Source organism: Perca fluviatilis, chromosome 8 (assembly GCF_010015445.1).
Source record: "Perca fluviatilis chromosome 8, GENO_Pfluv_1.0, whole genome shotgun sequence".
Lineage (NCBI taxonomy): Eukaryota > Metazoa > Chordata > Actinopteri > Perciformes > Percidae > Perca > Perca fluviatilis.
In genome coordinates this window covers 8,492,069-8,514,063 of record NC_053119.1, presented here as the reverse complement: position 1 = coordinate 8,514,063, position 21,995 = coordinate 8,492,069, and the positions used below count along the sequence as shown (strand labels likewise).

At 39.0% G+C, this 21,995-nt stretch overlaps 2 protein-coding genes across 13 annotated transcripts in view; one reads left to right on the top strand and one right to left on the bottom strand.

The window, feature by feature from the left end:
- The window catches only part of cep290 (centrosomal protein 290), a 42,702-nt gene extending 22,899 nt beyond the window's left edge, over positions 1 to 19,803 (bottom strand). For 5 of the 11 annotated variants that reach the window (XM_039807393.1, XM_039807397.1, XM_039807402.1 and 2 more), the window contains exons 1-33: positions 19,027 to 19,803; positions 18,463 to 18,540; positions 18,155 to 18,224; positions 18,011 to 18,057; positions 17,224 to 17,358; positions 16,673 to 16,726; positions 16,456 to 16,476; positions 15,565 to 15,711; positions 15,177 to 15,359; positions 14,879 to 14,968; positions 14,023 to 14,145; positions 13,241 to 13,261; positions 12,962 to 13,085; positions 11,796 to 11,968; positions 11,293 to 11,455; positions 11,059 to 11,159; positions 10,897 to 10,963; positions 10,042 to 10,154; positions 9,403 to 9,478; positions 9,071 to 9,204; positions 7,530 to 7,694; positions 5,972 to 6,121; positions 5,331 to 5,446; positions 5,140 to 5,242; positions 4,323 to 4,553; positions 3,871 to 4,044; positions 3,634 to 3,745; positions 2,748 to 2,956; positions 2,266 to 2,417; positions 1,760 to 1,871; positions 799 to 1,254; positions 484 to 648; positions 117 to 224 (exon numbers count right to left, since the gene is read on the bottom strand). In XM_039807393.1, the coding sequence (XP_039663327.1) occupies positions 117 to 224; positions 484 to 648; positions 799 to 1,254; positions 1,760 to 1,871; positions 2,266 to 2,417; positions 2,748 to 2,956; positions 3,634 to 3,745; positions 3,871 to 4,044; positions 4,323 to 4,553; positions 5,140 to 5,242; positions 5,331 to 5,446; positions 5,972 to 6,121; positions 7,530 to 7,694; positions 9,071 to 9,204; positions 9,403 to 9,478; positions 10,042 to 10,154; positions 10,897 to 10,963; positions 11,059 to 11,159; positions 11,293 to 11,455; positions 11,796 to 11,968; positions 12,962 to 13,085; positions 13,241 to 13,261; positions 14,023 to 14,145; positions 14,879 to 14,968; positions 15,177 to 15,359; positions 15,565 to 15,711; positions 16,456 to 16,476; positions 16,673 to 16,726; positions 17,224 to 17,358; positions 18,011 to 18,057; positions 18,155 to 18,224; positions 18,463 to 18,540; positions 19,027 to 19,140 (4,287 nt within the window). In that variant the 5' untranslated portion in view covers positions 19,141 to 19,803. Of the gene's footprint in view, positions 1 to 116; positions 225 to 483; positions 649 to 798; positions 1,255 to 1,759; positions 1,872 to 2,265; positions 2,418 to 2,747; positions 2,957 to 3,633; positions 3,746 to 3,870; positions 4,045 to 4,322; positions 4,554 to 5,139; positions 5,243 to 5,330; positions 5,447 to 5,971; positions 6,122 to 7,529; positions 7,695 to 9,070; positions 9,205 to 9,402; positions 9,479 to 10,041; positions 10,155 to 10,896; positions 10,964 to 11,058; positions 11,160 to 11,292; positions 11,456 to 11,795; positions 11,969 to 12,961; positions 13,086 to 13,240; positions 13,262 to 14,022; positions 14,146 to 14,878; positions 14,969 to 15,176; positions 15,360 to 15,564; positions 15,712 to 16,455; positions 16,477 to 16,672; positions 16,727 to 17,223; positions 17,359 to 17,504; positions 17,619 to 18,010; positions 18,058 to 18,154; positions 18,225 to 18,462; positions 18,541 to 19,026 lie in introns of those variants that run through there. The other 6 variants (XM_039807394.1, XM_039807396.1, XM_039807395.1 and 3 more) reach the window with 6 other exon arrangements.
- Positions 19,804 to 19,833: 30 nt separating this feature from the next.
- The window catches only part of tmtc3 (transmembrane O-mannosyltransferase targeting cadherins 3), a 39,558-nt gene continuing 37,396 nt past the window's right edge, over positions 19,834 to 21,995 (top strand). The window contains exons 1-3 of one of the 2 annotated variants that reach the window (XM_039807406.1): positions 19,834 to 19,975; positions 20,967 to 21,180; positions 21,451 to 21,669. In XM_039807406.1, coding sequence (XP_039663340.1) covers positions 20,992 to 21,180; positions 21,451 to 21,669 — 408 coding nt within the window. In that variant the 5' untranslated portion in view covers positions 19,834 to 19,975; positions 20,967 to 20,991. Of the gene's footprint in view, positions 19,980 to 20,966; positions 21,181 to 21,450; positions 21,670 to 21,995 lie in introns of both variants that reach the window. The other variant, XM_039807407.1, reaches the window with a different exon arrangement.

The following is a 21,995-nucleotide window of genomic DNA, read 5'->3' as shown; positions in this document are numbered from 1 at the left end:
CTGAAAACAACCACAAATATAGTAATACCCTAAATCGGGAACAACAGCCTGTTTCTGAATAATCATGTTTTACTTGCTGTTAATACGGACAATTTCCTCTGCATACAATAGTTTACCTTTTCCGCACTGCTTATAATTTCATTCTGGTGCTTCTCGTACTGGTCCAGCTGGCGCTCCAGTTCCACCTCTCGCTGATCATATGCAAGCTGCCGCTCTTCTTGAAGCTTGACATGGCAAAAATAAGAGTTTTCTGCATTACCTTGAACACTAGAATACTACCGACACACTTCTGTACTTACAAGCTCCTTAACAAGTGAAGCAGTTAAAACTGTGAGGTTGTCATACCTACACTTTTCTCCACTCTTTGTAACTGAGGTAATTAAGTCACAACACAACAATACTTCTGTATAACAGTGATGCGTTTTTCAAGTGGTTGTTTATTAATTTTGAACAAAATGTTTGTGCATAGAGTTTTTCTCTCACCATGTTTCGCTGCACAATATCCTCTTCCAGCGAGCGGATAGTTCGCTCCTGCTCTTCCATAAGGTTCTTCAGGTACCTGATCTCCTCCTTCTGGACCACCAGCTCCCTACCTTTCCTCAGCTCCTGTAGACAAGCCTCTTCCATCTTCTTGTGCCACTCAGTTACCTGTTTTAAGTGTTACAGTGGAGTAGTCTTCAGCAATTGCAGATTGGCTGTGGGCAATATGTGCCACAAACTAACCCAAAGTGTGTTATTCTACTATTTAAAAAAAATAAAAGAAGACAAGATTTCTATCTGTCAATCAACCCGAATTACCTTTTGGGCCCCTTTCACATCCTTCAGTGTTGACATGAGTTCCTCGAGGCATCGAAGTCTCACTTCTAGTTCTTCTGCCCAGCCCTCTGCCCTCCTCCTCTCCTCCGTGGCCTTCCTCTTCTCCCCCTGGGCTTTTGCTCTGTCCTCCTGGATGCTCAAAATGGCCACAGAGAACTTTTCCTGCTGGGGAAGAGGCAGTGCTCCGGCAAATTGCCTACGTAGCGACTGGATGGTCTGCCGTAGGTGCTTGGAGCGATTTCTGCCCTCCTGGCGGGCGAGGAACAGGGTGCGCTCACTGGCATCCAGTCGCTGTTCAGCACGCAGCTTGTAGGCCTCCAGCTGTTGGATATGAGAGGTGGCAGCCTCCAGCTTGGCCAAAGAAGCCGACTCACTGAGCTGCAGAGCCACAATGTGCTGGTGGAGCTTCGCAATGAGGGCCTTCTCATCAGACTGTGACTAAGGGAAAGAGATGACACTGTGAAGAAACAAGCTTAAATCCATTTCGCTATTAATGTACGCAAACTGTTTGCTACACAACCAGGGTTGTTTGTGTTTTCATTCATACATTTCAACATACTTTATCATTCCAATATTGAGAGCCAGAGCAATTATACAAATGTTTTAACTATGGTTTTACTTTTATTCCATATTTTTGACATGATAAAAAAGGAAACACTTGAAGATTTTCATTCATCTGTGTAAAATACACAGCAAAGTTCAATTAATTATCACATATGGTGAGTTCTTACACTGCATCAAGTAGCTAAGATGCTGAGTTGAAATCCCATTTATTGTATTTGTAAATCAGAGGTTTACTGTTTATCAGGCAGTCAGCCTTATAAAAGCTTCTGAATTGAAAAGGAACAGTAAAATGTAATGTACTGAACAGGAAAAGTTCATGATTAACCCTTCCTAAGTTCAAAAAAAAGTTTAAGAAAATTTTAAAACAACACCCAATTACCTGGTAGTCCAGTATTTGTCTCCTCAAAGCTTCTACTTCCTTCTCTTTGGACTGTTGTCTGGCCTGTATAGCAGACGCCTGCATCATGGCCACATCAGACACCTCTTGAAGCCTGTACAAAATAAATAAACACATTACATTCGTTAACTTTATATTTTAATAATATAATAAGCCTAAATGCCTTTATTACCAACATTATAATTAACAGTGCAACTAATTAATTAAATAAAAGCAAAGGAATGCTCATGCTTAACAGAGTATTTTTTAGGAATGACACAAATGCTGAGGTTCCCTTGAGCAAGGCACCAAACCCCCAAACTGCTTCAGGGGCACAGTATCATGGGTTGACCCTGCGCTACACCCCTGAATTGCATGTATGTGTGCTGTGTGTATTAAAGAAATATACATTTCAACTGCCAATTACCTTGTGTGGACAGACAAATAATATAAGTAATTTTGACTAAAGCAAGTGAGTCACTCTCAGGCCTGCACATCGTCAAACGTACTTAGAAACCTCGATGCGCAGCTCAGCCTCGGCCTTCTCCAACTCTGCAATCCTGGCTCTGTCAGCATCGCTCACAGCTTTGCTGATGCTGTCTGCCAGCTCGTCTCTCAGCTCCCGCTCCACCCTCTGGGCCTCTACATTCATCTTGGTCAACTGAAAAGAAAAAAAAAAAAAACAGGAGGTACCATTGCTTGATATGATTTTATTTTTTTAAATAAGTCTATTTAAAAAAAGGAAAATGTCCTAAACTAGTGAGAATCTGGCACAGAGTGAGTTGTGTTGCGGTTTTTAGGGGTCATAAACCAAAATGTTGAGAAATATATATATCTTTTCTAAACAGGCTGTATGTCTGCCAGGTGAACCAATGGCCTTTTACACCTAGCACAATTTATTTAAAATGTATTACGTAGACAACCTCAGCAACAGCAAGTCTCAAGTGTGTGACAGAAAACAACCCGTCTGCTGTTTTCCTTGGCCTCATACCTCTGCAAACTTGGACTCCAGTTCTAAGTTACGTTCTTCCACCTGCTTGAGGGTGTTCCTCAGGTGTTCATACATTTTGTGCGCATGCTCAGCTCTCTGCCTCTCGTTCAGCTCCTTCATCTCTAGAGTGGTGATGCGCCTGGCGGCAGATACCATTTCTTTGTTGGCCAAAGCTTTGTCCGCCTTATCCATGCTATTTGCACCTCCTGCTATTAAGGGAAAAAACACAAATTGAGATGAGAATATGATATATATGGGTGGAATCCACAAACTCTCAAGTTAAATTAAGGTTAATCATGTTGCAGCAAGTTATATATATATATATATATATATATATATATTTTTTTTTTATTTAATTTAAATAAAATAATTAAGTTTTAGTATGAAGCAGTGATTGTTCCTTATTTGGTGTAATTTCGCCAGTAGACCTGGTTTAGACCAGGTTATAACTATACCTATTTTTAGCAGATCCTTTTTGTAAAAGAAGCAATCAAAATGAAGATAACACACCTAAGGTGTCTGTGATAATCATCCAATGTATTACAACACTGCATGTATCCAGGACAAAACAGTAAAGTAAAGTTCTATCAGGAAGAAAGCCAACAATACAATGGACATGTTATGTTGATAAAAATGATGGCAAGAACTTCAGCTTTAAAAGAATGAACTTTTCTTTACATGGCCCAGTCAATCTGTTCACGCTTTGTTGATATACGATTTGATCATAACAGATCCCTTCTTTCTGTGAGTCACAGAATTTTATTTTTATTTTTTTAAATCATAACAAAGTCTACTGCCTGTCACCTGTTAATGGTGTTTTAGACTATTCTTTTTCTGAATGAGGAAATAACTGAACTGAATATAATCAAACTTATCCTTAGTTTACCAATTGCATCGATGTTGTCCCATGCTTGCTCTAAAGTATTCAGTTTCTCCTTTGTGATCTCCAGTTCTTTAGTCATGGCTGAGATTTGCTCCCGCAAAGACTCATTCTCGCTCTGAGAGACAGAAAAAGATATAACAAATATGGCATGGTCAGTCAACGGTTAGCAGTGAAAAATAATAAAGGTGTGGGTAAACATGTAAAGAAGATACTAGGGCAGTAGGGCCTTTGTTTTAATACCTCCAAATGTTCGAGGTTGGTGGTTCTCTGCATCAGGTGGCTGTCCCTCTGTAGCAGGTCTCTGTATTTGACTGTAAGCTCTGTGTACTGTTTGTTAGCCCTCTCCAGGTCTGATGAGGGCACACTATCATCCAATGCCTTCTGCAGTGCTGCTATCTTATATGCAGCCATTTCCTAAGACAAAACAAAAGACAGTGCTGTTAAAGGGCCGTAGAATGGTGGGAATACTGGCTGACTCCAAATGCAACTTTTACTTGTGATTTTCAAAAGGGAATTACAGTGTTTGGTTAAATGGTTGTTATTCCATGTTTGCTACAAAAGCTATAGGGATTTTCAGGGGACTACTTTATGCATTTGCTTTTGGTTGGAGTCAAATTATTTCTGCTGAACATTTTGTAAAGCTGTTGGAGGCCTTTTACTTTTCTACTCTGTAGTAGAAGTTGTTTCTCTACCTTGTATCTCTGCAGGTAGCCAATCCTCTGGATGACAGAGGCCTGCATGTGGCTGCTCTCATCCTTCAGCTTGCCGTTCTCCTTGCGGAGGTGCTGTTCTTGCTCCAGCAGGGTGATATAGCGCCGCGTCAGTTTCTTCTCATTAACCTTCAGCACAGTCAATGTGCGCAATGCTTCGCTCAACTGTCTCCTGATTAACTCTGGGTCCTTCTGAAGGGTGTCAAGCAGCTCCTGATGGATGAAATGGATAGGTGCTGTAATAAAACTGATCTTTTATGACACTTTGGGGAAAACTCAGTAGAAGGTAGGTCAAGTACAGTGAAGCAAAGAGGATAAGGATCCATAACAATTTCACCTTGGTATTCTTATCCTCATATTCGGCGACTTATCCATTTTCATTTTCTGTACCCATTTTTTCATTTAAGAAAAACACTGACACGTTGTCCCAACATGTGTAGACGCCAAAGGTTGAAACCCATCGCCTTCTTGCTGTGAGGCAATCTGTTCCTCCCAAGACTCTCGCTCATATTTTAAACTACAACATGGAGTAATTGGTATGTTCCCCATGTGTGTTCCACATTTATTGAGCCAGAATAGCTGTGTAAAGTTTTTTTAAACTTTTTGTGTGTGTGTATGTGTGTGTGTGTGTGTGTGTGTGTGTGTGTGTGTGTGTGTGTGTGTGTGTGTGTGTGTGTGTGTGTGTGAGAGAGAATAAGAGGCACATTTTAAAGCGCTTCAGGTAAAAGCGCCACAAGATGCAGTCCATCTTGCAACATTTAAGTACCATTAACCATCCAAACATTAATTTTACACTTACGTGGAATTCTTGGATTTTAACAGCATCCACCTGCTGTTGATCCTCCAGCTTTTTCTTCATCTCTGTTAATGTCTTTTTCTCCTTTTGCCAGTCGGCCTTCTCACTGAGCAAAAAAAAACAAAACAATAAAAATTGTTTCAAATTTTGCACTGAAGGTTACCAACTTGCGAAAATATTTCTTGTTAACCAACCTTAGGTATTCTTTATAGAGGAGTCCCTGTTGATGGCTAATAACCGAAAACTTGTCTTTGTATACCTCCAGAGTTGCTGTGAGTGTCTTGCTTTTTTCCTCCTTGTTTTTGAGCTCCTAATTAATACAAGTATTAGATGTGTTTAATTTATAATTGGGACATATTTATACATTTATAATTGTTGATTTACAGCTTTTCCATCCAGGTCTTAAAGGTCCCATGACATGGTGCTCTTTGGATGCTTTTATATAGGCCTTAGTAGGTGCAGAATTAAAGCCACTAGAGCCAGTCCCACAATGAGCTTTCCTTAGGATGTGCCATTTCTGTGTCAGTAGCTATTGATGAGGAGAGAGGGCGGGGGGCAAGGTGGAGGGTGGGGGTGTGGCCTTGACCAACTGCCACTTTGCTTGTTTGAAAGCCATGATGTCTCTCTCTCTCATGGGTGGACCAAATTCTCTGGGGGGGCAAAGCAGAGAAAGGGGAGGTAACCTTGCTCCTTATGACCTCATAAGGAGAAGATTCCAGATCGGTCCATCTTAGCTTTCATTTTCTCAAATGAGGGGAACTCATATTAATGTTAAAAAACCTCATAAAGTAAAATTGTTATGCCATGGAACCTTTAAGAAGGCAGTGGAACTGACCTGAAGAAGTCGAACAGCATACTCATTCAGAGAACTAATAACCTCAGTGCTGCTGGGCACCAGGCCCTCGGGGAGGGTCAGAGGTCGGAGGACAACTCCCCTGCTGCCTGACCTCCTTAACAGCTCCAATTCACCTTCCAGTTGGCTCATCTGACAAGCAAAACAAAAACCGTACCTGGCAGTCAAACCTTTGTATTGATAATACTAGGGCTGCACAATATATCTTTTTTTTTTGTTGTTGTTGTTTTTTTTTTTTTAAATCGTCATCGCAATATCAACTGGCACAATACACACATCGCGCGGCTGCGTCATATCGTGGAAGACACTCAAAGATTTGTTTTGTGTTAGTTGAAAGAAAATAGCAGAAGAAAACTTTTTATATTTAATTTAATGTTCAATTTGTTCAATATTTCCTTTCATTTGTTTTTTTATTCAACTGAATATTGTATCTGTTTATTCATGGCACATCGCATATTTTCCTTATTTGGTGCAGCCCTAGATAATACCAACTTCTAACTATTTGTCATTTGTCCATTAAAATAGTTCCCAAGTTTACTTGGGAACTATATCAGAGGCTTACTCTTTGTTTTAACAATAGGACAGCATCAATCCAAATTGCTAAGCATGAGTTTCTTTCTTACAAGAACAAAAGGCATTTTAGGAAAATTATGATCGGGTGATTCACTTCATAACCAGTGCCATTCAAATAAAGATAATGTGAAACATAGCCCACCAAAGACAGACAAACTAATAAAGAGAAGGGGAATAAAATGTATGACAATACATAATAAGAGCACAATGAACCAGAGACTCAAATAAAAAAGTAAGAGACCTGAGATAGGATACATAAAAGAACAGATGTTAGGGAATTAAACTGGAGAACTTATGGATGGGTTACGATAACTGCCTTAGGAAAATACTTTGATATGAAACCAGGGTTTCCCCTTTTAAGAACAGGGATCCAACCAACATTTGTTTCTATTAAACACTATTTATCAGAGACCGGTTTAATTGAAACCGAATGGAAGCTTAAATGTGAAGACATGAAGATTGTTTACCTCCTTTCTCTTGTTATATGAAACAGAAGCAACACGTGTTGAAAACAGAGAAGACTGATTGTTCGAAGAAATGTTCCAGTCATGCTAATTACTCCCAGAGACTGAGAGCATGCCAGGCATTGCCACTGTCTCTATAAATCTTCATTGTATAAATGTGTACATTTGTCTGTCTAACTACTTCCATATAAGACATTTATTCTGTTGATTTGGAAAAGAGAGTTGCGACACACAGCTGTACACATCTGGAGTGAACGTTGAATAACCAAAGTTCATAGCTGCTCGACGTTGAATGACTTGACAAATCATGTTTGGATGTGTAGCCAGAAAAACCTGACAAGGTGTACTATACTGCTTTGTTGTCTTGCCAAAGGAAAGGATATGGCCAAAATAAGGGATTTGATAGAGAAGTTCATGAGTCATGACGATAAAAACAACTATCATGTTGTCTATCATTCAACAGCATCATCTCTTTATCTTGACATGAAACAATATGGATGTACCTTTTCTTTGGCTCTGGCATGCTGACTGAAACTGCTCGTTGCTTCCTCCCGGGCCAATTTCAATTCCTGCCTTAGTTCTTCATTTCTCCCCACCAGCTGATGTATTTGGGACTTTAGGTGCAGGGCTGACTCAGGCTGCACGCTCATGTTGCCGATATCTACAGCCTGTGATAAATGAGCATAGTTAGAATGCCATTAAAACAAACACAATAAAACATTGGATGATGAATAATAGACCCAATCTGTGAAATCAAAAAAGATCATTTTAAGTGTTGCCTGTCAGTCAGTGAACAGGTTTCATTTAACATTTCACATCTGCTAAAACTTCTTACATAAAAATACATGTACTACCCCCCCCCGCCCCCCCTCCCAAAAAAAATAATAAATTACACTGCTGACAGTAAAGATCACATTAACACTACTACTTATTATGGATTTTCCGTTTGCATGTGGCTTGCACCTGGCCCTTCCTGTTACTTCTTCTTGTGATGGACATGTCTGATGCTGAGCCCAGCAGTGTGACATCAAAGCCAAGCAAGCATCCTCTTCAGCTGTTTCATATTTGACTTGACTCGAATTATCCAAAAGTTTGACTCCTCTCAACTGTTTTTTTGGTCATGTCGCATTTGTTGTTTATTAAGTTGCTATGTGACCAGCCCTCGGCTTTTTTCTTTTGACAGAAACCATTGAAATGCAGAGAAGGGAAGTATGCCCATTGTTTTCAGCATAGCAAATCCAATTGTAAAAGCACTGTACACAGTGAATATTGAGACCGTGAGAAACTGTACATAAACAACCATGAGATCACAGATTGCAGAAGCATGATATAAAAAACATAAATAACATTTAACATGAACGTAATGCACTTATCTCCTAGAGTATTAAATGCAGTTAGGTTAAATGTTATGTTCCCTTAGTGGCATTTTATTAAACTACAGACCTAATATTACAGGATGTGTAAGCCTTATGTGTAGCCGAGGACATTTCACAAGGGACAATGGTTTTATCAGTGCCAAGAGAAGAGAAAACAGAAAAAGATGACACAAAAACTGACACAGACAAAGTACCAGGTATAGCTTTTGAGAGGTTTGCCAAAACTCTAAAGATATTTGACTATAAATACAGGTCTGAACAGCCAAAACCTGAAGATGGATGGAGAGTTTGTTTTTCCGTGAAGCAGTGTGAGAATAAAATGTAATCTATTAGTCCATGTTATTTTGTAACCTGTTCTATGTTATTTTGTAACCTGTTCTATGTGCCGCTGTTGTCTCGCCAGGACAATGTTGTACAAGAGATCCTTAATGTCAGCAAGGCACTTTTCCTTGTTAAATGAAATCATATGGACCAAACCTTGAACAACTAAAAGGAAGCAATAAATACAGTAGAAACAAAATCTTGAAGAATAAGCTGATCAAAACCTGTTACAAGTCATGAAAAAACAAAAACAAAAAAAAAACACTGTTGCTATAAACGACACTTTAGTCTATCTTTAAACATGAATCAGTGATTAATGTCAGATTTGGTGCATGGGAGACACTTACATTAGCCAACCTTTCAAGACGGGGAATGTTGATGGCAGGGTCAGATAGAGTGGCCTCTTGGTTAATCCTCATGGCTTGGAGGACATCTTTCAACGCACCCTCCAGGTCTCTTTTCACTTTTGACAGTTCATCCACTATGAGTACAGGAGGGATCGATATCAGTGAAGCTGTGACCACTGATGTACTGTATGCCATTCCCTTAAGTCTCATGTTGTGAAAACCACAATAATAATCCCTGCAGTACATCTTACTATAAGTGCTGTCAGAATGGAACTGACTCAACTGTAAAAATGTCCATGTGAACTTTAAATGCAAATCAGATGGATACTTACATTTGATGTGAAACTGGGTCTTATGAAGTTCCAGCTCCCTCTCCTTATTGCTCAGTTCTTTTTCTAGGTACTCATTCTGCAAAGTTTGTAATCAAAAAGTTAACAATGAAAACCTTTTCAGCTACAGACGCAACATGTATTGCACCCAAACCAGAAACAGCTCTCGGGTACTTGAATAATAACTAATCATTCATTGATTTAGTTTGTTGCTTTACATATATTTTCATTTCGACTAGATTTATTGTTTATGCTGTTTTTAAGTAACCCCTGAAAGTATTCAACACAGAATACTCTGCTTTCTTGACTTACATGACATCATCCGATTCAATTCAAAAATGTATAATACACCTGTACTTTCAGCACTGGTTAAATCAAAAGGTGATGAGTTAATAAAATATTCATCTATACAGTCCACTTGTTTCTCTTCTATCTTCATTTTCCCCAATTCTTTCATCATTATGCAATTTAATAGGGTTTGATTTCTTCAGTTTGGTGCATACCCACGTCTGTCTAGAAAAGGGAAATTCTCAATCTAAACCATTAAATCTGTGGTTTAATCAGGAAATCGCTCTTCTTTGAAACACTGGGCCTTGAATGAAGTTGACATGCAAGAAATGACGTTATTAGCCACAAGCTTACTTTGCGTCGCATCTCTTCATCTGCGTAAGTGCTGCTTTGTTTAAGTTGCAGCTGTCCAGTTCTGCCGGGCCTGACATCCTCCTCCTCCAGCAGCAAGCTTGACCGTGGGATCCCTTTAGACACAGCTGATTGTTACTTCAGAAACAGCTAAATGTGACTATTGAACATTTTTCTGTCCATATAACACTTTTAAAAAGGGTAGCAAAATGCTAAAAGGACTACTATAGACAGTTTTGCACATAGTAAAGGGCTGAGCAGTGAAGCTGTGTGGACCCCAGTTATTGTTATTGTTATTGCCAGTATTATTATTCTTCTTCCTAAGAAATCCATGTTCCTGTGCATGGAAACTCACCTCCATTTGAACACAAGTCCAGTCCTGTGCCAAACTTAATCAGTGCAATTTGTGTGCTAATTTTCCAGATGTGGTGCTACAGCAGCCATCTAAAACTGTAAACTTCAATTTAATAATTTAATTGCTGTGGAGCAGCTATAATTTTGCCCAGGCTGTTTTAGATATCTGCCCTCTAGCCCTTGTTGAAATAAATGTCTGCCTCCTCCCCCATACTATGAGAGGAAAACCTCACTCACTGTCAACAGCTTTTATAGGAACACATTTTTTAAATCAATCATAATTGTATTACATTACCAAGCCAATCAGTGCAGATATTTAAATGATTGTACACAACACAAACTAACTTCATCCCTTCAATGTTTAGACAAAGACAAACAACTTTTATCACGAGAGATATAATATCAGACAGACAGATGTAAACACCCTAAAGTAACCCTTTAAAAACATGGCAAAAATGTTAATACAATAATTGGTGTTGTTTAATGCCATGGTTTTTGCATCACCTTTTTCCTTCACAATGCATCTGATTTGTTTCTTTAGCTCCAGTCTCTCTTCTTCAAGCTGTTCAATCTAGAAAGAAATGAAGCAGTGAGGTGGGAGGTGCTCAGTAAACATAGTGGTTATAAAAGCAGTGTATTGTTAGAACCTTTTTAATTCCACTTTACCTCTTTTGTGAGGACTTGGTTTTCTGCTTTGTACTGGCGTTGCCTTAGATCTTTGGCTCGCCTGAACTCCGTCAGATCCACTTCCTGCTTTGGTTCCAGACCTTGTGAGTAAAGAAAATACCAAAAGAAGTAAAATTACAATAAATTGCATTTCTCCAGGTCAGTCAGTTTCTAAATAGACTGAGAGATGGGAATACATTTTATACACTTCTTTTTTTTTTTTTAAGAACTGACCTAGTTTTTCTCGGAAATCCTCGTTTTCGTCCATGAGGTCATTGATTCTCAGCTCAAGCTGGTTGATCTCTTTGGTCATGGCCTCTGCCTCAAGATCTCTCACTCTAATCTGATTTTTACACTCTTTGATCTCTGCAATGGCTGCTTCCAGGCCATAAGTGCCCTGTAATACAGATACAGAGCAGTGAATAGTCATCTATCAAAAAGCATGTCCTTTTCCTGCTTTCTTTCTAAACTCGTATGCTTTTTGGGAAATGAGGATGTGATTAGACATGGTGGAAGACAAACACTTAGCTTGTAGATCCAACAAGCATGTTGATCACACCATAGTCACATTTAGTCTATTAAAAGTGATGATGATCAAGAAAAAAAAAAACATGTAAGCTTTGCTTCTTGGAATCTAAGCCTCAATTCATTCGATTTGGATTTAAAAATTATTTGAACTAAGCCAAAAGTTAAAAAAAACAAAACAAAGAGGAAAGACAGACTGTTTGTAGACTTACAGACTCATACTGGCTCAAGCGGTTTGAAGCCTCAATGAGTGCTTTGTCTTTTTCTTCAGCATGAGCTTCCACAAGCTTCACCGCCCGCACCGCTTCCACTGCTCTTGTCTCTGCAGCTTCCAGCTTGGACTTCAGTTCTTCCATCTTTCTCTGCTGTATGGCCGATGGTAGGCCTTGGACAAGAAAATCTAACTCATTTCTTAAACTGCAGACAAAAGTGACCATCTGGTGATTGCAGAATATCAGAATGTATTTGCTAGTCCCTCTAGTTCACCTCATAACAAGCATAGGTAACTTTACAGACTTACATACTGGTACTTAACTCAAGTTCACCTGTATGCAACAGCCACAGAATATGTTAAAAGACAGCCCAATAACATAATGGCTATAGTTCATACTTAATTTAGCAGAAGGCTGAGATTGAACTGACATACGAGATAAGTAATAACTAAATTGGCATGTTGGGGTGCTACTACTACTACTAACTTAGATATAATGGTAAACTTGTACCTTTAACAAAACTCTGGCTCACCTCTAAATAGCCACTTAAAGAAAAAGGGACCACAATGAGTTTTTTTTTCTCATCGTTCCTTTAAAATACAAATTTCTAAGGGCAGACACACACTACCTTACTCAACCTGTCCAATGGCGCCTGTATTTTCTGTAGCTTCGGAATCAGTGATTATTTCCATAGTTAAATATTTGTTCAATTCATTCATTGTTGAGTCTTAAAATGTAAAACAATAAAATAAGGAAAAGTGGAAAATGTCCATCACGCTTTCCAACAGCCCGAGGTGACATTTTAAAATTGCTTGTTTAGTCTGACTAACTGTCCAATCCCCAAATACATCCACCTTACAGTGATATCAAACAGAGAAAATGAGGAAAATATTAAATATGAGAAGTGGAAAGCCCCAGAATGTTTGGCATTTGTTTCCCATGGCTAATTCAACAGTTTGTCTATATTTTTTCTCTTTTTGGAGTGTGACATTTTGAAAGGCCCTTACGAATCGTATGAGTTGTGTTAATTTTTGTTAGTTAACATGATTTTTATCAGCTGTGAGAGCAAATTAACTTTCACCTCAATTCAACAGCATTTAGCTGCTGTCTGGGGCTTAAGTTGACCTTAAGTTCATCACAATTGTCTTAAGCAGTGATCCACCCACCTCTGTCTTTCTTTGGGGACGTCTTTAGCTCCTCGATGAGCAGGGTGTGCTTCTCCATTTCCCCTGTGTACTGCTCCACCTGCTCACTCAGTATCTTGATTTGATTATCTCTCTCTTGGACAGCCTTTAGAACATTCACAAACAATTTAAATGTATTAGAATGTATGTGTAAGCGCAGCTTTAGCACACTAAATTATCGGCACTTTCGTCATTAAGTTGATTTATGAAGTTAAAAAAGGGGAGGCGGAGGTTGAGATGCACAGGGTAGTTGAAACTTACACTGCAGAGCTCATATATGACCTGGCCCAGAGCAGCGATAGAGATGGAAGGGAGGACAGGTTGATAAAGCATGTCAAGGCCAAGAGAGAAAGCAGAAAGCAGGAAAAATGACAGATAGATGGAAGAACATAAAAAGACCATCTACACCAAATCTTCTGTTAGAAAGGACATAAATAAAAGGCATGCGCACAACAATGACCTTCCACATTGTAATTATTATTTTCATCTTGCATATCACCGCTTTTGGGCAGAAACCTTGTATCTTCATATTTCATCGGTTAAATTTTATTCCACAAATCAATGCTTTGGTCACTCTTTAGGTCTATATGTGGGTTCAACAAATATTTAAACAGTAACGAGGTGGTTTCGTTTGACTTTGTTGAGAATAATAGATCAATAAAATGTTTTCAAATGGAACATACAAGGTTTTTGCCCGACAGCAAAGATATTTAAGTATGCAGGGCCTGTAAGAATTCTCTGCTTATATTTAGCTTATTTGACATATTTGCCAAGACACCACACAGATACTGCTTAAATCCTTATGTCCTGCAGCTGTAACTGTAATATATTCAAACATAACCACTTACTGTAGTTAAATAATGAATAAATAATGCTTTTATTTCTGTTAGTACACTCCATTTCGATAACACATGGCTGGAATAAATATCAATTTCCTGTTAAAAGTTATAGTACATCTCTTTCCATTACACTTTTTTTTTTGTGGTGTAAGGTGCTCCAAAATCGGACTACATGAAAGAGGATGAATTCCTCCCCTGACGGACCTGCTGCAAGGCAATGATGTTGCTTTTGTCCAAGTCCAACTGGGCTGAACGCAGCTTGTCCCTCAGATCACGGATCATCTGCTGGTACACCAAAATTTCATCGTCCTTCCCAGATAGCACTCTCTATGTGTGAGGAAAAGATCATGTCAGCACAATGGGAGGCTCATGATGGTCCTGTAGAATAGTTCAACAAACAGCCAAACTCAGTGTGGATGGTTAAGAAGCATAATGATGTGCACATTTACATGATTTTTAGTCAAGGCAGGTAGGAACTAATGAGCACCAGGACCTAAATCAAGAAAGCAAGTCCTTTGTACGCAATTTCTTTCTGTGCTCCAATCACCTTTTAAGAACTGTGAAGTTTAGGCAAATTAGTCCATTAAACATATTCAAAAACCGGCAGCTTTGTTTGAAACAACAACACCGTCCTCGTCTTAGTAGTTTACTGTGCGACTTTGATGTTTGAATGGATATTGCAAAGGAGCTGTGGAGAGGTGGAAAAGTAGACATTTTCCCTTCTCTTTCTCTTGTTCGCATACTCCCTGCATTTGACCTTTTGAAGAGTAGTTGGTAAATCAAGTACATAGTTCGGTTTTTAATGTCAATAAAATTGAAATAAATTTCTACTTGGTACTATTGGCAACCAGTTAATCAGTGAACAGCAAACTTCACTCAAGATAGTTTCTGGGCCTTCAGAAAGTACTCCCCACGAACAGGGACTTATTGTGCGGCAGGAACAAAATTAAGTCTCCAGTTCATAGCGGTCGAAAGGTTTAACATTCTTCTCTCCTCATTTATTACACATATCTTTTAATTGCATCAGGCTTAAAAAAAAGAAAAAATGATTAACACTCACCTTCCACTCCTCCACTTTGGCATTGACTGCTGCCATAATCGGGTCATCATCCTCCGTCATGCTACGAATCTTATCTGTCAACTCACTGATCTGCACATTAAAACACACAACCCATAAAAGCTTCAACAGTGCAGTCTTTTGTGATAATAATAATAATCCAGGTCATGTGTGGGATACCCTTGTAGTGAAATGGTAAATGATGTCAGGTAACTCATCTCAGCACGAAAACATATTTTACAAACCACACACAGATTAAGGGTGGGAACAGAATGCAGGAAAAACTGAGGAGGTTATTTACTTGCAGCTTTGCATGGTCCCTTTCTTTCCTGAGCTGGTCCATACTGGAGTCAGTCTGCTGTACAACAATCTTCATCTTGTTGTACTCATCTGTCATCTTCTCCATCTCCCTCACAGACTCCTCCAGACTTTTCTGCATCTGGTCGTTCTGTGTCTTCAGGTGTACGTTTTCATCCTCTGCTCGCTAATGAACACCAGATAATACAATGAACTTGATTTATGAATGCATATTTTCAAGTGCTACAAATCAGGGGTGTGCTTTTCTTTCGCCAAGGGCTTTGATGGTTCTATATTTCACAAAGACTAAAGCATGGTACTATCACCAGGCTTTCTGAATAAAGGGCTTTTACCATATTGACCATATACTAGACAAATAGACTTCCAAGTACCTGAAGGTCTTCCAAGCACTGGTAGAGCTGTCGGTTGGCCAAGTTGAGCTTCCTCTGGGCCTCTGCGTTCTCGTCTCTGGATGGAAATGGCTCTTTCTGGTCCAGCTCTCCGCGATAGAATTCCACATCCTGCTCGAGCTGCTCATTCTGTCAGGGTGAGGAAAATACAGACTTCGTCTCAGAAAAAGAACTGGATCCAATGCCATGTGGTCCTACACTATTTTAAAAACACTGCATTTGTTATTAAACAACTAGTTTGTCAAAATGAATAGGCAATGCAAATATTTTGATAATTTAATACTTCTTTCAATAATTTTTCATGCAAAGCTTATCTGGTTCCATCTTCTGAAATGTTTGTCTTACTGTAAATTACATTATGAAATTATAGTTAATTGAATATTTTTGGTGGCATGGAGGGAGGGGGGGCCCAATCATCTGCATGTAGACCTACTGCCCGCACTGCAGTCACACAGTTTTACTTTAAACAGCAGCTTGGGCCGGGCTTGGGCATGCTTCGATGGCGTGGGTGGCACCGGAGCGAAAATAGAGCTGTATGGAGCGAGAGATAAGACAACGCTCCAACTTATTAAAAAAACAAAATTTTAACTCTACGCTCCATCCAAAATCCTCCTGTTCGGCTCACACGCTCTGGTCCCTACTGGACACCTTACACTCTCTTATCCTTCTGTAAAAAGCTGTGGCAAAATAACATAAGAACAATTCTGCAGCAGTAAAACGGGTGCAATAAGTGACCATTTGTAGAGATTTTTTTTAAACGTGTACTCCATATACTTGCTCACTTGTACCTTTAAACAACTACAAACACTATCAAACTGATAACTATTTTGAAAAACTAAAACCTAATTTTACTTCACTACCTATATTTCTTACCTTCTTCTTAAGCTTTTTTGTCTTTGCCATTGGGTAAGAAAGAGATGAAAAGAGATGATGGATTTGAGAAAGCGTTCATGTGGGCAAATGATGACAGAGCACATGAGACCACACAAGTTTTAAATTAAGTAAGAATAGATGGTGGACTGACTGAGGATAAAGTGATTAGTGAACAAATCTTCATGATCCGTATCATGTAGTGCCAGATGTCACATACCTCTCTTTTCAGCTTCTTGACCTCATTCTCAGCCTCCTCTGCTCGCACAACCAACTAGGAGAACAAAACAGAGAGTTAAAAATGCAGAAACACAGTGCATATTTAACTACACTAGATGCACAACAAACTTCCCGTTACATTTGCACGTGGCAATATTCTTGCTCTAGTATAATAACCTGTGTTAATCAATGGAATGGGACTAAAAACACTGATGAATAAGATTAGCGCAACTAAAGATTATTACTCAAAGAATTTAAATAGTCACTTGTAATGAACCACTAACATATAAAGATATGCAGTAAACCCACTGGCACCATCTCTTTCCATGAATAACATCAAGGGACAAAAATAGTTATCTTCAACAGCATGTACTTAATGTACTTAATAAGCAATGCCTAACTAATGTCTAACATTAGTCAGACATTGTATCAAGCTTTTTTAGTTAAACCAATGTCTAACTAATGAGCTAATATGTGCACGTCAGCCAAGGACTGAATACTGAATCCATAGTCCTATGCCATGTCAGGGAATTATGGGCAACATGCTCATACCTCTTCGTTGGTTCTCTTTTCCTTGCCCATTTCTTTCTTTAAATGGGTCAACTCCTTCTCCCTCTGCTCCAGCTGGGTCTCGAGCTGCCGAATCTCATCTCTCAGAAAGCGGGTGTCTGGCCCTGTGCCGGAGTGCTGAGCCGTATGGACCAGAAACAAGACAAACAAACAACCAAACAAACAACCCCCATCGAGAAACCTCTTAGTCTTGCATCACCTCCATCTGTTCACAACACTAATATGCATACACTTTCACTTACAAGTCCTAAAACGAGGATTACCTTGTTCTTTGCATAACAAACGTTGGAAGTGCAAATTCTGATTACATACAAACCTTAAAACAATGAAAAAAAAACAATCAAGTTAAAACTATAAGTAATGGCTACCAGCAAGCAAGGAATTAGCTGTAATCTTCTTAGGTACTGTCATTCAGTGGTCACCACAACCAATCCCTTTGTAGCTAGGGCTGCACTCTATGATTGGCTAAAAAATTTGTCCAGAAGTAAACAAAAAAAAAAAAAATACACAAAGAGGGATTTCCATGAATGTGTTTTTTTTTCACATGTAATAATATTTACATTGCACCACTTCTGCCTCCTGATAATTGATCATTCACAACACATTGACTCATCCTCTTCATCAAAAAAATCTGTACTGACATCCAACCCAGTGATTAAAAAGAATCCCTGAGTAGCTCAATAAGTAACATACAATATGTGACATACATTATGAAAGTATGCAGACATGCAGTGTGACAAATACACAGACAGATGCTGAAAAGTATTACCGTGTGCTCTTGTTCCAGCCTCAACACCCTGGCTTGGAGTTCCTTTTCTACGGTGCAGAAGACATGATCAACAATGTAAACGGTGCTCTTTGTTAGCAAAACTTAAAGTTATGAAACATTTTGACTACCAAACCTTGCACTAACCGGTTTTAGCATGCTTCACACCAGTGTCCTCGAGAAAGTTGTAAGCAATGGTAACTTCCCGATCCTTAATCTAACAGGTAGAAGGAGAGAAGACAGTTACGTCTAAAATATATTATTGTAATTGCAATATTGAAGCAGAATATGCCCACAAAATTGCATCAATGCCAATAATGTCAACTTAAGTTAGTAACTATAAACTAAATTTACTATAATTTTTGCTTATTGACAACACATTATACATGCTAGTGGGCTTGTTGATAGAAATGGGTTGGAGAGATCAGAATCATTGCAACAATAATACTGAGCACCTTCAATAGGGTCTGAAACACTCTGAAGACTTGACTAATGTTCTCCGGAGATTTATCCTTCACCTCCCATTCCTCTGTCTGCATGGAAAGCATGGTTTAAAGTGAGAAACAGTAAATGCATAGTCATTTGAACTCATAACAATATTCTGATGGAGCACCAGAACCTGAAACAAAACAGTGATAGAGATGGAACCAAAAACTAAATTAAAAAAAAAGATATTGCTACACTCCTTGGAGCGAACGAGGACTTTATGCAGTTATGTGAGACTACTATGTGAAATATCCAGGTCAACAGTGACCACAGAAGGAGAGGGCAGTCATAGCAAAACAATATGATAAGTACATGTTGTTGACAAAGCCAATGAGCAAGAGCTGTAATACCCTGAACAATAATATCAGGTGAGCAGGAGCACAGTAGTCTTGCATTGCCAAGTAACAATAGCTACACATGCACAGAACCACTGTATTCAGCTTGTAATTTTAAACCAGAGAAGCGTTGGTGGATGGGCAACTGAGCAGAAATGTGAGATGTAAATATTACTGGTGTGAAGTGTTGACAATTACCGAAACGAACATGTCGAAGACCTCGTCCACTTGGTCTTTTTCACATTCAAGGAGGCTCGCTGGGTCAATTCTCGTCACTTTATCCCACTTAAGAGCAGCAGGCATCTTGGCCATAGCGTGTTTGTAAAGATTTAACCAAGAATTGAGCAGACACCTATGTTAAATGATAACTAGGCTAGCTAGCTAGCTATACAATTTTACTGGTCGCACAAACGCTAGCTTACATTGAAATATGTGTAGTTAGCAAACGTTACATTTGTGGTTACGTTTAGGTAACGTTACGTTAACGTTACTCCACAAACGAAGTTAACGTTACAAGAAATTCGGAGATCAAGCAAACTCCACCTGTGGTCATGAATTAACGTTGAAGATAGCTAGACGGTGTGATTTTTAAGTTAAAAGTTTAAACCAAATGTCTGTTATTTTACATCACTCAGTAAGATGAGTTAAATATGCTACACGGAGAATATGGGCTAACGTTTACGTTACAGGAGAGTTAAAATGACAGTAAACAGCCATCCTGAGGTTCCCATGATGTGACGATTCGGCTGCTAGGTTACCACTGACAACACTAACTGGCTAGCTAGCTAGCTAATTAAGCTAACGTAAACGTTAGTCCACAAGATAATAAAACTAGTAAAAAGTGAAGAGAGAACCCTTGTACAGAACTTAACCAAAATATAGAGACATGACGAATATAGCATTACCACAAAGTACTTAAAAGTCGCATTTTAACAACTTGGTATTGGCCACCGAGTCTAGCTAGCTCGCTCAGTAAAAGAAGGTTTAACTTGCGCGGTCACCTCTGCACCGGAAGTGATATTAATAATGAAGCGGAATGCCGCTTGGCGATAAATTGTTTAACGTTACTCCCTATGTGTGACACTGTTAACCATTCCAAGTTATTAGTAACACCTCTACAGTCACCGTCTGTCCTGTTACAGACACGGTAGGTAGGACGTTTAAAAATGCATCTGCATCCACCTTATTCGTCTTGAAGACTGGTGTCCATCTAGTTAGCATTAGCTAACGTTAGCTAAATGTGCCTCATCTTTAGCTAGCTAGCTAACGTTAACGTTATGTTGCAGCAGCCAGTATTAAATTGTCAGTGCATGCTAACGTTATGTGGTTCTTTCTTTTTGTACTTTTATATTAGCGATCGAACAATAGCAATGTTTATTGTTTTAACCAACGCCTGCCGTTGGATAGCTAGCTAGCTAACGTTAGCTATTTAAAGAGGGTAATATTAGCTAGCAATTGTTTTAGATTGCTGTTAAGGTCCACCCTCCTTACAAGTTACCATAACGGTAACTTGTATGTTACCCATACAAGTTACCATAACGGTAACTTGTATGGGCAACTGAGCCATAACGGTAACTTGTAACTTGTAAAACAATTAAGTCAAAATCAGAATCAGCTTTAATGGCCAAGTAACATTAAGTGGGAACATATACACGGACTTTGATTCCGGCTTTTTGTTGCAATCATGATAGTAACGTTAGCTACATACAGAGACATAGACATACGCCTAAAAACAAGGACAACAAAACTTAACAAGGTAAACATGAACATTTGACTGCTATGTAACGTTACAGATATAAGTTTGTATATAAAAACGTATACATGTGTATATAGACATATACACATTCGTACACAAATGTAAACAAGCAGCTCTATGAGTTCTATTGTGACAAGGATACAACTTAAGAACAACTGTGAAACATGATTGTTACTTACTGTAACGTACTTATTACTGTATGAGGTTGTTTAATAAACTTGCCCTACCAAGTCCTTTGGAGAGCTGCATTGTTTGTATGATTGAATGGTTGCTTTGGAAATGTTAATTCCAACCAGGAAATCAATCTACATTACAAGGTACCTGCTTCATAGGTGTGCTGTCAGCTAATTGGAATATATGTCAAACCTCTTTGTTTGTACAGTGATCAATGACGGCTTTGGTCAGCCATGGCTGCCATGTCATGGAAGGAGATTTTACTTTTGACTGGACTGGTGGTGGGATGTTACTGGAACAGTCTGTCGTGTGGCTTTGCATTTGATGATGTCTCGGCAATCCTTGATAACAAGGACCTACGGCCCTCAACCTCGCTCTACAACCTATTCCGTAATGACTTCTGGGGAACACCCATGACTGAGGTAAGTCATGTTCAATGACACACCTCTGTGGTTTATCAGTATGGGCTTACTTTTAGTTTACACTAATTTACATTAAGTTTAAGGGGCAATTTGTTATCCGTTGTATTTAGGTCAATGAAGTCCAATTAAATTTTTTAGTAATTTATTTGCAACCTCCTCAAATCAACTTGAGTTTAAAGTAAATTCAAATAATGAAGGCTTTACTAAACATTTGTCAGCCTTTAATGTCTCTCAATTGGTCAACTGAGGGTATATTTTGTCCCACTACAGGAGCGGAGCCATAAATCTTACCGACCCTTTACTGTACTCACCTTCCGACTGAACTACCTCTTCAGTGAGCTGAATGCAGCTTCCTACCATCTGCTCAATGTTGTTTTGCACGCTGTAGTATGTGTGCTTTTCCTGCGAGTGTGCCGATTGTTCCTGGACAAGACTTCCAGCTTGGTGGCAGCATTGCTGTTTGCTGTGCACCCCATCCACACTGAAGCTGTAAGTGTACATTTACTAGGTCAAGGCTATGTATATAATGTTGTTATGAAAGTAACTTTACATACAATTACAAACTGATATGACGACGTGCGTATTGCTGATAAACTCATCCAGTGGACATATGTTTGAAGATGTTACTTTGTTTATTTAAAGGCCCACTGAAATTGTATCAGTATTTACAATAGTGTTTTATCAGTGTTTTTGACAGATGGACGACCCTCGTTAACCGATTATTAACCGTTAACCGACAAGCAGGCAACAGAGCCCTGCTTGTCCGAGACGCTCAGACACATTTTCCACGTCTGCAGACTGGTTCCGGTCGCACA